This window comes from Sciurus vulgaris (genome assembly GCF_902686455.1).
Source record: "Sciurus vulgaris genome assembly, chromosome: 5".
Taxonomy (NCBI): Eukaryota; Metazoa; Chordata; class Mammalia; order Rodentia; family Sciuridae; genus Sciurus; species Sciurus vulgaris.
In genome coordinates this window covers 94,181,610-94,198,272 of record NC_136465.1, presented here as the reverse complement: position 1 = coordinate 94,198,272, position 16,663 = coordinate 94,181,610, and the positions used below count along the sequence as shown (strand labels likewise).

Sequence of the window (16,663 nt, the reverse complement as noted above, 5' to 3'; positions counted from 1 at the left end):
ATAAATAATGCTGTGATTTTAGAACCAAATAGATGCCATTAAGTTTGTGATAACTAATGTCTATAAATCACTGCAAAAATCATTGTTATTGTTAAAGAATGTCAATGTAAATTTCTGTATTCCAAAGTTATGCCACAGAAGGTAATATTGATTAAAGCCTGAATATAAATGTACTACATGATCAGAGAAATAGTAAACTTTCCAAAACACTTTTGAATGATTACTACATGTATGGCTTAGAAAATAAATATGTGCATTATTTTTATTTTAACCTAGGCACAGTACATTTATATTTTTCATTTACATAAAATAAGATAAATGAAAAAAATCATTAATGACTTACTTGTTTAAAATAATAGTTGATATAAAAATGCAAGATGAAAAAGACAAATCTCTTTATGTATTTTCTTAAAAGTTTTTGTTATATTTTGGTAAAATGAAATATTTTATGTAATCTTTTAATATGAAAATATAATAAAAGTAGTAAAGAGTCATTGTACTAATTGTCATAAGCATAATTTCATTTAGTCCTCAGAAGAGATCTATGAGAGAAACTTTTTATTCCAATTTTTCAGAAAAAAAACCTTTGAGGCCTACAGTTACATGGACTAGGTTGCATAATTGAAAGAGCCAGAATTTAAATTCAAGTCTGTTTCGAATGCATAGCTAGTTCTCTTCATCATTCTTCTCTCTTATTGAAACTGAAAAAGATACAAGTTTTGCACATATTATGTTTCTTTGCAGATTTATATTGAGAAATTATGAAAGAAAACCACAGAGTATATGGATAATAATTTTTGTCAGTATCCTGCTAAGTATGTGAGTTCAGGATAAATAAGACAGTAAAATCTCATCTTTTCCTCCCTTTAGCTTTGTAACAAAATAGTATTTCTGGTGAGTTTTGTGGGAAACCGTGGCACGTTCACCCCAGGATACCGAGCAGTCATCCTGGATGTGGCCTTTCTCTATCACGTGGCATACGTCCTGGTCTGCATGCTGGGCCTCTTTGTTCATGAGTTCTTCTATAGCTTCCTGGTGAGTGATCTTTACATGGATAGTCACTGCTGACAAAACCACAATGCTGCTGCTGCTTATGTCTTGTCCTTTGATTTTTTTTTTTTTTTTTTTTTTTTTTTTTTTAAGAGCAGGGCCTGGCATTTAGGACAAATTATGTTATTTTTAGAATTTCCTAGGAAGAGTGTGAATTATAATTTTTAGTCTTTTTTTTTTTTTTTTCTTGGAAACCACATAGGAGGTATAGTTTTCTCTTTCCTCTCTAAGAAGCAACAAACCATCCCACCTCTTAACTCAGGCTTCATAAGACAAGCAGCTTTTGGTTTCAGCCAAAAAATATTTCTCTTTACATTTAAATATCCTCCAACAGAATAGGGAAAAGAAGGGATCTATTTTCTTGGGTGCTGAAATCATTGTATTTTATAATATCAAATGTCATCTTCATCTTTAGACTGGCATGTAAATAAAATGAGGGGAAACAAAAGCCAACCTAAGAAAAAAACAATGAGTTGTTTTAGATACAGTCTGATACAGTCTTATAGTTTCAGGCTTAATATGAGATTGTTAAGCTCATATATATATAAATACTTAAAATTCTTTATAAAATTCTTTAAGTAGATATTTTTCAGACTTTTTTCTAAAACGTTTATGCTGTTTTCCTTTCTACAAGTTTATAGTGTTTTATAGCAATAAATCAGGACAGGAGTCAATATAAATGTATGATCATGTTTTGAAACTTAGAACATTATCATGTTTGTTAGCATCATGGTGCCATATGGACAATTTCTGTCTCCGGTTCATAGTGAATACACAGCGGTCAGAGCACTGTGTAGTAAAATGATTCCTGAAATCAAGTTGAATAACCAAAAACATTGTGTTGGCCCAGTTTGCTTGGGTCACCAAGGAAGAATACAACACCTTCTGCTTTCCTATTACCTGGCATACCCATGTAGGAAGGTTGAAATGAGACCATCTTTCCATTATCCTTTTATCCTTGGAAGAACTATAGTTATGAGTGGATTTTATATGTTGATACAGACATATTGTATTTTGATACAAACTTATCTTCTAGGCTGTTAAGTCAGATCATTCAGCAATAGATTTTTTTTCCATTCCAGCAGTCCAAATGAACTCTCTCTTTCTGCCAATTTACCAGAAAATTCCACTTTTTTCCTGCCTGGGATGTGTAAAGTCCTGTTATACCCAGAACTTTTACCTGCCTCTGACATGCAATAATCTATCTTTTCTTTTTTAATTTATTTTTATTGTAAACAAAAGGGATACATGTTATTTCTGTTTGTACATGGAGTAACAGCATACATTTGCATATTCATACATTTACATAGAGTAATGATGTTTGATTCATTCCGTTATTTTTTTCCTTCCCCTCCACCCCTCCCACCTCTATCATTTTTAAGCTACTTAATTCAGGTATTATTGACATGAAAATTTGTATATTTTTAATGTACATAACTTGATGAATCTATAATGTCTTCGGCTTCAATCTTCTTATTTACAAAATGGATGGGAACAGTATATGAAACTATTAGTATCAAGATATATTAAATAATATGAAAAATATGTGAAATGACACATATAAATCTGTTTTCCAGGGAAAGATATTTAGCAAAATAAAAGCTTATTCAAATTATTATGAGTTATTAGCAATAATTCAGTTTTATTTTGTTACTTAACCCATTTCTAGATTTATTTTCTTTCAATATTTTATCTTCCAAAGTTTATAATACTGATGCTAGTTTGTTCTTATTGGAGTAGTTATGAATATAATATCATCTATTTTGATGTTTAGACTACTAGAAGGAAATTTGATATATATAATACCCAAAATATTATTATTTAAAATACAGCAGATTTTAAGATTGCTTTGTGTACTTTAAAGAATATGAGTAAGAACTCTCTTTTGGGTCCTCAAATGTCAGTCCTTTATCTGAACTAATTAAAACTACATTCTCAGTTTTCCTTTCAGAAATAAAGAATCATCAACCTATCCATCGTCAAGACTTTTAGGACTGGCAAGATTCTAACGCTGTGGGCTTAGAGTGGGTCTCAGGATTGTTAGGAAGTGTCCACAGCCTTCTGAAAACTAGAAACTCTCTAGAGCTAACCTACTGCATATCACAAGACCTTTCTTTCAAACCACTGTTAACATAAAAGAAAATCTCCTGGATGGCAACTTAATGCTTAAATAAATTGAATAAACCAGAACAGTGACAATCTGGAAGTTGAATTTGCATTAATTTGTCTTTACTGAAGAATACTGACTTTATTTCTGAAGTTAGTTCCACCTTCCAGAAGATAAACAGATAGAAAGATGGTTAAACTTGGTTTTTGTTTGACCATCATAAAATATCAGTTTCCTGAAGTGAGCAAACAAGTCAAGATCTATTGAACAGTTATATGTAAGACTACAATTAAATTAGGAAGTAACTGTATAACCCTCAGTGCTTGGAAAAACTGAAAACAAGGCCTTGGTGTTTCTGAAAAGCATATATGACACAAAATTGATCATATCAGCCCACAGATAACAGAATACCAATCCCACTTATTCCAATGTTAATGGTACTATTAATTTCCAAACTGCTATTTTTTTAAGTGAATGTTATTTTATGGTTTTTAGCCAGCTTTTTATAATAAAATGTACTTACTAATGCATAATTTCAGCTTATAACATAGCAATAAATAAAATCATTCTTGGGGTTGGATACAGATAACGAATACCTATATTCTTGCCTAGAGCATAGGTTTTCTACTATAAAGACAAAATGAATAATGGCCCTTTGGCAAAATTGGGTATTATAACTTCCTTTATACTTCTGCTTTCAAAAGTATTCACTAAACTAACAGATTTTGTTTTTATTTAGTGAAGAAAGGTGTTTGCATTTCTCAAAGCTTTGAATTCTATACCTGTTCTATTGCATCAGACTTGTAAAATTGTTCTAATTTCACCTCTAATCCCTTGAGTAAATAATGCATTTAATGGATTTTTCAATAATTCATCAGTTAGGTGGCTCTACTACAATTAGTTAAATTCAAAGCAAAGTATACTATTTCTATAATGTCATATAGTACAGTGATATTATATTGGTTGTGAAATCAACAGCTGCACATTATATACAGTATTAGAGTTATCTATTGGAAAACAGTTTATTAATACAATCCATCCAGAGGAAAAAAATAAGTGTTTTGCTCTATTTTTAAGGTAGCTTTGGTTATTTTTCATAGATAAACTAGAATGGCTTACATTTGTATTTGTAATTATCTGTATTAATTTGCCTTTTACTGCATTGCACTTTTTCCTTGTTTTTACTTTCTTCATTTCTGTAGCTTTTTGATTTGGTATACAGAGAAGAGACTCTGCTCAATGTCATAAAAAGTGTCACAAGGAACGGCCGCTCCATTATTCTAACTGCAGTCCTGGCTCTCATCCTCGTCTACCTGTTTTCCATTATTGGTTTCCTTTTCCTGAAAGATGATTTCACTATGGAAGTGGATAGGCTGAAAAACAGAACTCCAGTTGCAGGTATTGTTGCTTCCACTGAATGAGCTTTCTCTGATGGCAGATATGATTGTATGTAGCTTGTTGATGGGATTTCAGATAAACTCTAATGGAGGAAATTTTCTTTTCATTCCTTCGAAAACATGTTCTTGTTTACTTCTAAGGGTGATAAACGTGCAATACCTTCAGACTACTTATTAGCTGTCAATATGTATAGGGAAATACCCACACAGGAAACATCATCTAATCTCCGTCTCAGTAAGAAAGTTTCAGTAATGCTGACCATATTCTAGAAGACAGTCAGCAACTTCAATGCAGAATAATAGGTTTGGAATTCTTTTCCGCCTCTTTTTCTCTGTTCCATTTATAACCATTATTCCATATGTTTGATTGCAGCACAATATTTATACTTAATTGAAAATGATAAATGCTTTGCTTTGGAAATCATCAGATAGTAAGGAATTCAGTCTGGAAGTTATGCTGGAAATACTGAAAAAAACAGATAGAAAGGTGGTTAAACTTGGTTTTTGTTTGACCATCATATACTCTCAGTTTCCTGAAGTGAGCAAACAAGTCAAGCTCTATTGAATACTTATATGTAAGACTACAATTAAATTGGGAAGTAACTTATAATCCTTAGTGCTTAGAAAAACAGAAAGCAAGGCCTTGGTGTTTCTGAAAAGAATATATATATATTATATATATAAGAATATATATTATATATATAATATATATTATATATATGTATAAGAATATATATATAATTTGATATATATATATATATATATATATAATGTAATATATATATATAATGTGATTCAGGGACCCAGTCTATCAGCACGTGATTGCCAGCATCCTGTGCAATCTAGTTTTGTTATTTGAGTGGTTGGACAGCACCCGTTCCTGCTCACTGTGATTCGGGCCTTATGCTTTCCATGTTACTTTGGATGTTTTAATTATCATGCTTTCTAAGGATTCCTTTTCCCACCTTGCTTCCCTTCTATTGTTTTGGTTAGATTTCTTTGTTGCCCTTGTTCCCCTCTCCTACTTTGCTAGATAGAAATCGTAATCCTGCCTTTGCTGATGGTTTCTCTGATGAATCTGCTGACTCTGGGTTGTAGAGAATGGAAACCACAAAATGGCACACGTGGTCCTCAAACCATTAAAATTAAAAATAAGGTTTAATTAGTGGTGCCTTATAAGTGATATTCTTTCTTATCTTTAATAAACATTTCTCAATTATTCAATGGGCAATGTATGATGTTATTTTTCTTAGACTGTGGGATAATTAAGAGGCATTTAAATCTATTAGTAATTCTAAGTGATCCAAGCACAGAATAGAAACATCAAATACATGAGTGGAAAGTTATTAAACTGGAAACTCTACTGAATTTCATACTGAAGTACTAGTCTTTTTTCACAACATGAATGTTTTCTGCTACTGCTTTCTTTGTTCTTCCTTAGATATTGCTTTGTACACATTATTGCAGGTTTTACATATTTGGTGAAAAAACTTATATGTAAATACCTGTGATGCTCCACTTTTGGTAAACTGTGACTCATCCTGATCACATTGAGTTGCTCAGTACAGAGCCAATCTAAAACTGAAACATTGTAATTTCTGAATTCAGAATGTTTATGGTAGTTATTGTCTTAATGAATTCAGTGGTACATATTTTGTGTTATTTGAGAAGGAAGTTGGCATCATGAATATAAATATTTTCCTTAGAAATGAAAAAAATACCTTTTTAACAAAATAGGCAACACTAAAGCTATAATTTCAAGCTCTTTCCTAAAAATACTTATGCACATTCATATAGAAAGCTGTTAAATAAAGCTTTTGTAAATGCTATGAAAATCTGGCATGTGGAAACAGCTAACAAAGTTAAACTCTTGATTCTTCATGGATTGAGAATTTTCATTTCATAAATTGAAGAATATATGATATAGTACCCTGGAAAAAGCACCCTTATTTTTACAATATTTTTTGGTTCCTTTCTAATGCCATGTTGTTATCTGTCTTAGTCTATTTTATATCAAATTAGTTGATAATGGATGATTTATAAAGAATAGAAGTTTGTTTAACTCACAGTTCTGGAGGCTGAGAAGTCAAGGGACATAGAGCTGACATCTGCTCAGCATCTGGTGACAGTCTTTTTAGCATCTTAACATGACAGAGGGTACCACATGATGAGATAGAGTCAAACTGATTTTTATAACAGATCCACTTGAGATAACCCATTAAGACCATAATCACCCCTTAAAGGTTCCCCTGGTCCTACCTCTTAATACTTTACTGTGGGGCTTAAATTTCAACATGAGTTTTGGTGGGAACATTCAAACTATAGCAGTAACTCTGTTGGAACATGATATAAAATTTATTCCTTTATGTATTGAATACTATTTACTTGCAAAGTTGACTATGTGTGTGGAGTGGAATTACTGAGGATAACACACTGGGGAGTAAATAAGATTGAGAGTGCAAAAGTGTGCAGTTCTTCTGTGAATGTGAAATGATGATCAGAAATTCAGTAGATGGGTGTACAGAGGGGAAGCTGGTAGAGCTAAATGGCAAAAGCATCACAAGTGCATGTGAGAGTGCAGGACCCAATATTTGCAAATTGCATTGAGAATTTAGAAGAAAGTGAATCCTACCAAAAAAATCTGCAACTCAAAGAACAGGAAACTTCACTTGAGCAGTTTCCAGGGGAAACTGTGTCTCAGAGAAGGCCAAGAACTTGGAGGGAAGATTCTGTTGAAAAATTGAGGTGACTTGAACCTCTTCCCCATCCTCAGTCCACCCTCCTGGTTCTCAGCCTCATTTTTACTCTCCAGAACCCTGCAGAAGCTTCCCATGTGGCTTTTCCACCTACAGCCTATCTTCTGCCTACCTGCACTAGTCATCATAACCACTGCTGTGATTCTGCCTGGCTATGGGGTGCTTGGTACAAAGTGGTTGCTCTGAAAGCTCAGGTCACTCAGCCTGCTCTGTGCCTTCTCTGGCCTCTCTGCCCTTTGTTAGGCAGACTGCACCTGGAATTACCCTAGTGACTCCCTGTATCATCTTCATGCATGTAAATCCTATGGCTTCTTTAGGTTAAACTCTTTTTCAAACACCTGTTTCATTTCCCTTGTAGAATTCACTGTTCCCTCTCTTGCTGCACCACATTTTCTTAAACCTGTACTGCACTTTCTCCATTCAGCTGTAGTTATGTCTGTACCTCTCTGTGTTGCCTACTGACTTTCAGTTCTTCAAAAGCTCAAATCAGAGCCCTTAGAATCTAGCATGGGGCTTCAGTAAATATTTATTAAGGGGATGGTCAACAGAGCACATTGAAAAACTTCAGTTCTCTCCCTCCCTGACCACCTGACTCACCCCTTTGCTATGTCAGCACTGATGGTGCTATGCCCACCCTCAGGGGCAGAGACAAATGGAGGCAGATCTATGGCCTCCTTTCCCACAGTGGACCCAGCTCTCAGCTCCAGTGCTTGGGTGCTTTAATGGTGACAATGCCATCTCTAGTCCACCTCCTCCTCACTTTCGCTTGTAACTTCAGCTCCCATTTGCTATTTCTACTCTCAGCTCTGAGTCAAAGAAAAATTTCTTTCATCCAAATAGGAAGATTACTATTTTTCTGTTCTATTCTGTGCCAAGGAAATAAGCTAGCAGGTAGATGGGTTTCTGGGGACAATGAAAGAAAAGAGAGATCCTGAACAGGGATCTGGCAAAAGATTTGTTCTTCCCTAGGTCATTTTATGACCTTATTTCCTCCAGCCCATACTTTACTGCTGTAAGTGCCACTGACTCTTGTCCCTACCTCAGCCACAGGGGCAAGTGGCTTAGAGTTCAAGGACTACCAGTTGCATGGAGAGACTGTGTTTCACGCACCCCAGAGCAGAACCCTGGCTGCATCTGATCATAGAAACATTATTACACGTGGTGGTTAAGGTCTACATATTATTTATACTTTATCCCAGCCACTTAATAGAAGGTAAAATGCTTTTAGTGGTCCATGAATCTATTCTCTATCTATAAAATTGCTTTAATAGACAAAATGGTGTTCAAGGTTCCAAACTAACTTTGGCAAAAAGTTAAGTGGAATCTGTATGTTTATTTCTTGTAGTTTGCATACTTTTCTCTATCCACACTCTGCTTTGTGTCTTCTTAGGTAATTATGGAGTTCCTACCATGACCTTGCCTTCCATGATGGGAACCTGTGAAAAGGAGAACTGTTCACCCACAATACCACCTTCGAATACAGGTCTGTAGAAAGAACTCTAGGATGGTATAAACTTGACATCTCTGAAGTAATGCTGATTACCTCTAAGAGAGTTGCTCTAGGAATTTCATGGTGGGCCAAAATAGAAAAATAGAGGGCAAAAGTATCCAGAGTATCCAAACTAGAGAAAAAAAGTCTCCTGTTTGTCATTTTAAACCCTCATCCTATTCCTTATATTTTTACTATTCACGAGTATTTAGCAAATTTGTGGTACGTGCTGCTAGAATTCTGTTACCATATGGCAAACCATACTGAGTCCCTTTTGATGGTACAGACTTTAACATAGAATCTGACAAAGCACAGGCTTAGAACGCCAAAAAGTTGGCTATAATCCTGAACCTGCCACTCCCTAGCTAGATGTCTTGAATATGTTATGAAAATTTCCTGGACTTTCTTTGTTCCTGTGGCTTGCAAAAAGAGACAATGAAAAAAATGAATGGAAATTTCCCAATTTCCACAGGAGCAAGTGGGCCAATGCATATAAAAATGATTTTTAAATCTCCATATTCTTTTAGGACATGGCAGGAGTCTGGAAACTACAGCATGTGTGATGTTTCATGAATGATAGGAGAACCTAGTGATCTATTTCTTGAAGCAGCAAAGACACAGGGACTGTGTGTATTAAATATTTTGAGAGCTGTCATATGTAAATAGGAGTAGATTTAGTAGGAGAAGATGTTCTGTATCTACAGAGGACACAATTGAACTCAGGGAAGATAAGGGAACAGAGTGTAAGGTTGGAGCATGTTGTCTGTCTGGTCGTAACAATAGTGCCTTCTTACCTAGTTGCCTTTTTCTTTGTGATGTTAGACTTTCGTTTGGGGGAAAATGGACACTCCCTTCCCCTGACTAGGTAGTTCACCCTTTATGACCTAAAGAGAGAATTAAACACATGAACACATTCCATCCAGGCTCCCAGTAGCTACAGGTGCCGTGAGCAGCTTCCACCAAGACTCCTTTCCCCCGACCCCTGCTCCCCAGTGAAGGCTTACCGTAGAACCAACTTGCCTCAGCCCGTGTGGCATTGCTGTGCTCTGCAGTTTCAAAAATCCTATTATATGCATCCTTCAATTTAAACATCTCCAATTTCTTCAGCCTTCCTCACATATTATAGCAGTGACTCTTGATGTAATACTCCAAGGCAAGCAGTTGAGTGGTGGCATTGCATTCTGGGTAGTGGAATCTGGGATTGCATCACACTCTTGACCTGTATTTGGCTGTCTCTTGACTGCAGTGCCATTCTTCACTGGCTTAACTGTTAAGCCTTAAATACCTATCCTGCACTCATGTAATTGGGTGTTTGGGGTTTCACATATGAAACCATGCATTTATTTCTCGATATTTCCGCCAGCCCATAATCCTAGGACTTTGCAGATTATCCAGTGAATAGATTAGGAGGTTTTTGACCAGATGATCTCTTGGTTTCAGGGTCCTTCCAGTTCTAATGGGTCATGAGCCTCAAGGTTTCTTCATGGATTCTTATTCTGTTAAGTAATATACTTATTCCCTCTCCTGTCATCCTCAAGTTTGATAAGTTCTACAATAGAAGAAATATGGCTTGCCACCTGTTTTTATACAACTTGGCCTAAGAATGGTTATAACATTTAAAATGTTTTAAAGAAAAAGATGTAATGGAAACTGTATTTTGCCCACAGATGGTATTAATAATAATAAAAACCTTGTGCCTCCCTGCCTTCTTCCTTCCCTTCCTTCCTCCCTTTCTTTCTTCCTTTTACCATCAATGATAAAAGAAATATTTCTGGACCAGCCACCCTGACCCTGATCCTTATGGAACTTATAAAAATATTGGGGGAAGCATGAAAAGCTATAAAATAAAGCTAATGCTATGATTGATAATCACAAGACACATTGGCCATAGGTAAATTAGACCAAAAGATCTTTCTCAGAGGAATTACTTAAACTGAAACTTAATAAGGATGAAAGGAGCCAGTCAAGCCAAGATGAGGGAGAGTGCTTCCTGCACAGGGAACAATAAGAGTGAGGTCCTGCCCAGTCTTAGAAGACCTGGACTGGGCTTAGCATTTCAGGCACTGTGCTGAACACCTTGTGTGCATGATGTCATTTAATCAACACCCCTGCAACTCAGAGAGATAGTACTAATCATCTTTGTATTTTAGGTGAAATATGGAAGAATCAAGACTTTAATTACCAAGATCACAGAGCTGGTAAATCAGTGTGGATGTCTGATTCCAAAGCCTGTGCTCTAAACCTTCTAAATGTTATTTCTTTCTAATTAAAGGATTAATCTCTAAATTCCCCCCTAGCCAAAATTTAGAGATCTTAAAACTCTGTCAGATTGCCTTTCACTGAGTATGCATGGGTGGATTTTCTTTAAGTATGTTATATATGGAAGGAAATTTCTTGGATGTATTCTTCATTACATATTTATCAATAGGACTTATTTTTGATTCCTGCTCCCTTTCCCTGGGGACTTTTGACAGTGTGTGGAGGGAGGTGTGTTTGATTTTCATGACTAGTGTAGAATACCTGATAGGTAGAGGCTAGTGATGCTAAACAACCTACAAAGCGGAGGACTGTCCACTACCAAGAATTATCCAGCCCCAAATATTAATGTTGTTAAGACCGAGAAACTTTGTTTTGTTTGGATATTGATTTAAAACTCTGAATACAAACTCTTTTTTTTCACTTTCAAAAATTTTGGTTTTAGATACACATGACAGTAGAGTATATTTTGACATATTATACATACATGGAGTATAAATTATTCTAATTAGGATCCCGCTCTTGTGATTGTACATGATATGGACTTTCACTGATCTTATATTCATATATGAACATTAGGAACGTTATGTCCAATTCATTCTACTGTCTTTCTCCCTGAATACAAACTCAAAAAAAGGCTTCCTGAAAACTTCTAGACCCTACTGTTCACCTAAAATGTTATAAGAAGAGCTTACATACCTCTCCCTTTCTCTATGGACAAATGGGGACAATTCTTTCTCCCAGCTGCATGATCCAGGGGCAAAGTCATATCATTTTGGGTTCCAGCTGAGCTAGGAGTGGGAGGAAAGTAGAGAAGCTTTTGCAAGGAAAGCTGCCAAGATAGGAGGAAAGCAAGGATTCCACCTGGATGGTGGCAGTTTCAGCCCAGAAGGGTATGAGAGACACTGAGGGAGCCCTATGTGCTGGCAGTAGTTTCTCATACTTAGGGATTATTCCCAAACCAGTATTAAAAATATAGAAATGCCTTTATTAATCCACTCTTTCTTCCTTTTGCACTTAATATGCAAGTGTTAAAATTCGTTTCATTGCAATTTCTTTGGGTTTGGTATTTAACTCAGGTATTTAACTGCAGAAGTGGAGTGAAAGCTAAAACCTTGTGTTTGTTACGCAGCGTGTGTCGCTTAGATTTAAAAATAACTTTTCTATGTCTAAGACCAGGATTAAATTTTAATTTGCAAACCCTAGTGTGCATTTGTGAGGGCCTTAGTTTGTTACCTTGTGGACAGCAGGTCCACATTATAAAAGGCCCAGACACACACAGTGGCATAATAACAAGCCTTGTGGTGATTGGGAGGCAGATGACCAGCTCCTGGGGAAGGCTCCTGCAGATGTGGGTAAGGTCATTGTCCCAGCAGCAGAAAATTCACAAGGTACCTGGCAACCAACTGTGGTTGGAAAAAAAAACTTTTATTTCATTTTCTGCCAACCATCCTGATTCCTGTCAAAAATATTCACTTTTTAATAAAGAGCCACTGAACTGACTTTTCTAGAGAAGCGAAAACCTTTCTGAGATAATTTACAAAATATAATTATTCTGTAAGTAAAAAGCCATCTGAATGTACAGGAGAAAAAGGAGGCAGTTCACAGATGTCTAACATTTATGAGTAATTCTAAGTTAACATGTTTTGGGATTTTATCTTAATAGAAAAGATTGATAAATATCAGAAACCAGTCAGCATAATGCACCTACATTTTGGCTTCCTATGGGATGCCCAGTGTTTTAAAAATTTTTTCCTGGTTAAAATTTTTCAAATCAGCAATCCCATAATAGATGGATTTTAATTAAAGCCAAACATTAAAAAATAAAAGGTTTCTCAGTTGTATTCAGATTTCAAATGTATCTCAGTGATAATACATTGCTTTCTTAGAAACCATAAATACTGAATAATTTAATTATTAATGCAATAAAAGGTGACATTAGTAAATCTCATTTAAGCATGTCCAGTATTTAAAAAAAATTTTATAGGCTACCACTACAGACAAGAGGGAACTATTGCAGAAACAACATTATATATTTTTATTCCTTTCTTCAATGGAAACATTTTTTATAGTATAGAGAAAAATATTTTACCAATAGTCAACTGTAAATGGATAATTTAACCTTGTATTGTTCAAATATCAATTTTGTTAATTATGTTAAAACCATAAGTTTTCACAAGATTTAACAGTCATTTATTAGTAATGGTGGTAATTTTTTGAGTCCTAACTATGTAACAAGCACAGTTCCAAATTTTTTACCTGTCAATATTTAAGTCTTTTCAGTGTCGCTACACTGAAAGTCAACTTCCACTAGTTCTTTCCTTTTGTTTGTAAATGACAGGTACTCTCACTGCTTTCATAATCACCTCCATTTATGTCATTTATTTCCTGACTACCATGAGGACCATTGCTTTGCATCTAAAATCTTTTGCTGGTTCTCTTTCTACAGACACTTTTGGTTCTAATTGAATCTCCCTCTGGATTCCACCAAATGAATAGCCTGTCCATCTCCTTCCTTTCAATTCCAAAATTTCTAATGAAACAATTGGGCTACACTCTCTCCTTCAATCTGTGCCACAACTGCATTCTCTGTTATTATTCACCTCTTCCTATTGGTTTCCGATGACTTTATTGTTAAATCCAATGACCTTTTCTCACTTTCCATTGCCTTTCACTCTTCTGTAATTTCAATTTTCTTGCTACTTCTTCCATGTTTAAAGTATTCTCTTCCTTAATAAAGTCCTCCCTGACTTTTTAAAATGCTTGTCATCTCATCCTGTACACGTAAAAATCATCAACATTCTTTCCTTGTCTTCATCGGAACACCCAATATCCAGTTCCTTCATCTGAATTGCCTCCTTTTGTGGTCTAATGGGACCATCCTTTTCCCATGTCACCGCTGGCTGGACAGCCCTGGTGTGGTATTCAGTGCTGTCTTCTCCCTCATGCCTAAAGCCCCAAATGCTCCCTTTCATTCATCCTTCCCCTGCTGTCTGCCATTATCTTGGTAAAGCCTCATAGCACATCATGCCTGAATTATTGCAACTGCCTCCTAAGTGGTCTTTCTACCTCTAGTCATTCTCTCCTCCTCAATTCACCCAGTTTATCACCACTACACTACTTGTCAGAAATCACCGCTCTGAATATTTCCTCCCATACCCCCAGTCAGGCTTTCCATGATGCTCCATTACCTGCCCAATAAAATTCACACTCCCTGCAGCTTCACAGAGAGCTCTCAGTTTATCGCTCCCACTTCATCTTCCATTCCTCTCCTGTGTACGCACTGGTTTATTTGCTGTTCATTGTTCCAGCATATATCTCTCTACCTCTGTGGCTTTCTGCTTATACCCCATGAGAGGTGTCTTTGCTCGAGTCTTAGGCCACTGACTATTCAAGGTAAACTCAAGCCCTGTGTTAATTATTGGGGCATCTCTCCAATTATCCATGGGATGGAAGTTTCTCTCACTACACTGATCACTTTGTACCACTTGTATGTTTTTTAGCACATGCTATTTTGCAACGTACATATTTTTCTCATACTATTTCCTCAACTAGAGGGTGAACAACTTGCCCCTGTTGAAAGCCCTCCAGTTGCTTCCCATAGCTTTCAGAATAAAAGCTTGATGGATGAATCCATCTGTGATCTGGTCCCACAGCTTCTGCCCTCATGCCTCCTACACTCCCCAACATATACCAAAGGCCCAGTTGCTCTCATCCACCTGTGGTTCCCTGAACACCCTGTGTGTTCCACATCTCTTCACCTTTTCTTATCCCATTTTATCTGACCAGAATGCCTTACTTCATGGATTTTACTCCCTAAGCATGTCTGTTTTTCCAGGGCCTCCTCAGGTGCTACCCACTTTCGGGATGCCTACACCCCTGTCCTTTTCTAGGACCATGTGTCCTATGGGCTGGGACACTTTCCTCTTTCTCACTTCTATTCCTAGCACCTAACCAGTGGCTGCTGCTGTGGAGAAATGAGCAAGGCAGATATGATATGGGGGAGGCCAGCTCGTTACACAGGTAACGTGAAGGTGGCATTTACCTATGTGAATTTATCATGACTTGGGCCTTGTCTTTCAGCCTGAAGGTCTGGGAACTTGACATAACAAATTGAGAGTGGGTCCATCTCACAAAGGTAGAACATTATTAACCAAGCTCACGGAGGCTCCTACCTGAACCACGAGCCTATATACTGAGAAGGGCGACAGGACTGATGCTGACAGTGGCCTGCCTGGGTCTTGTCCACCTGTTTAACATGGCACACAGATGGCCAACTCTCTCAAGTATTTGCAGCCAATCAATTTTATTCCACTATGTCTAATCACATGAGTTATGTATGGATTTTGCCAACTCACTTCTCAGAGAATAAAGAACCTCATTTCCAAATCCTTGAGGAGAGACAAGAGCACTTTCCTGTCACTTTTTTTGGGGTTTGGGGCAGGTATCGAGAATTGAACTTAGGGGTCCTTGAGCCACACTCCAGCCCTATTTTGTATTTTATTTAGAGACAGAGTCTCACTGAGTTGCTTAGTGCCTTACTCTTGCTGACGTTGGCTTTGAACTCCTGATCCTCCTCCCTCAGGCTTCCGAGCAGCTGGGATTACAGGCGTGCACCCCATCACCCGACTTTCCTATCACTTTTATGTACTGGTGACAGTACTTGATAAGTCTTTAGTAACTATTTGTTGTGATATGATGAGGCAGTTACTGAATGAGTAAAGGAATGCAGACCATACTGCTAGATATAAGATTGCTTTGATTCAAAGTCTAACTATAGCAAAGTAGCATATAGACATATTCCATGTGACCTCCTTGCTGGAAAACCATTTTTCTCTGTATAATCCCTTTCATTCTCTGACACATTCCTAACCCTTTTTCTTCTCATTCTTCTCAGCCATCATGTTAGAATCTGCCCCCATGTCTTGGACCCTAGCTAGCACATTACAGACAGCTTAGTGCACTGCTTGCCTACCTGCCTCGTCTGCTCTGCACCACCACCTCTTCCCCATTGTTCTTTCCTCCAAAGGGCGTTTTCTTTCTCCTGCTTTCTAAATCACAGTGTGCCTTGTCTCAGCTCTAAGGTAAGTGACCACTGCAGGTTCTGCTGCTGTCTTTGATGCAGCCTCTGGTGCTTACCCATCCCTGGCTGCAACCAGGTGTATCCCAGCTTGTTAAAAAAGGGAGAGCTCTAAGGAAAGTAAAAATACCAGAATCCCTCATCCATACAATGTTGGAATCTGTTCAGAAGGGAAAAAATCAGTCTTTTCATAACAATGAGCTACACCAGCTGTTGATCGTGGATCACATAGACAGATTTTTTTTCTTTACTGGTGGTTGTTTTTACAGTCATGCCTTGACATATAGATTGTGGGTACACAGTCCCAAAAATCAGTGCCGTTGTAGTTTTTTAACTGTGTAACCAAAAAATACCCTTCTGCTCATTTACTAATATTAGAACATTCTGATTCGAACAATGAGTTTGTCACTATTTTAAATTGTTAGGAAATTATGTTTTAAGTCTGAGAACTATACCTTTAGACAAACGTGTTCAAGCCTCCCCAGGCTTTTTGATTTTTCTGTTATATCTTTTCCTCTCTGCCCATTT

General features: G+C 36.7%; 1 protein-coding gene across 2 annotated transcripts in view; it reads left to right on the top strand.

Annotated features, from left to right (window-relative positions):
• Nucleotides 1-16,663, top strand: part of ITPR2 (inositol 1,4,5-trisphosphate receptor type 2) — a 525,070-nt gene that overhangs the window by 451,426 nt on the left and 56,981 nt on the right. For both annotated transcript variants that reach the window (XM_079139251.1, XM_079139250.1), the window contains 3 exons: nt 871-1,035; nt 4,360-4,555; nt 8,701-8,793. In XM_079139251.1, the coding sequence (XP_078995377.1) occupies nt 871-1,035; nt 4,360-4,555; nt 8,701-8,793 (454 nt within the window). The remainder of the gene's footprint in view (nt 1-870; nt 1,036-4,359; nt 4,556-8,700; nt 8,794-16,663) is intronic.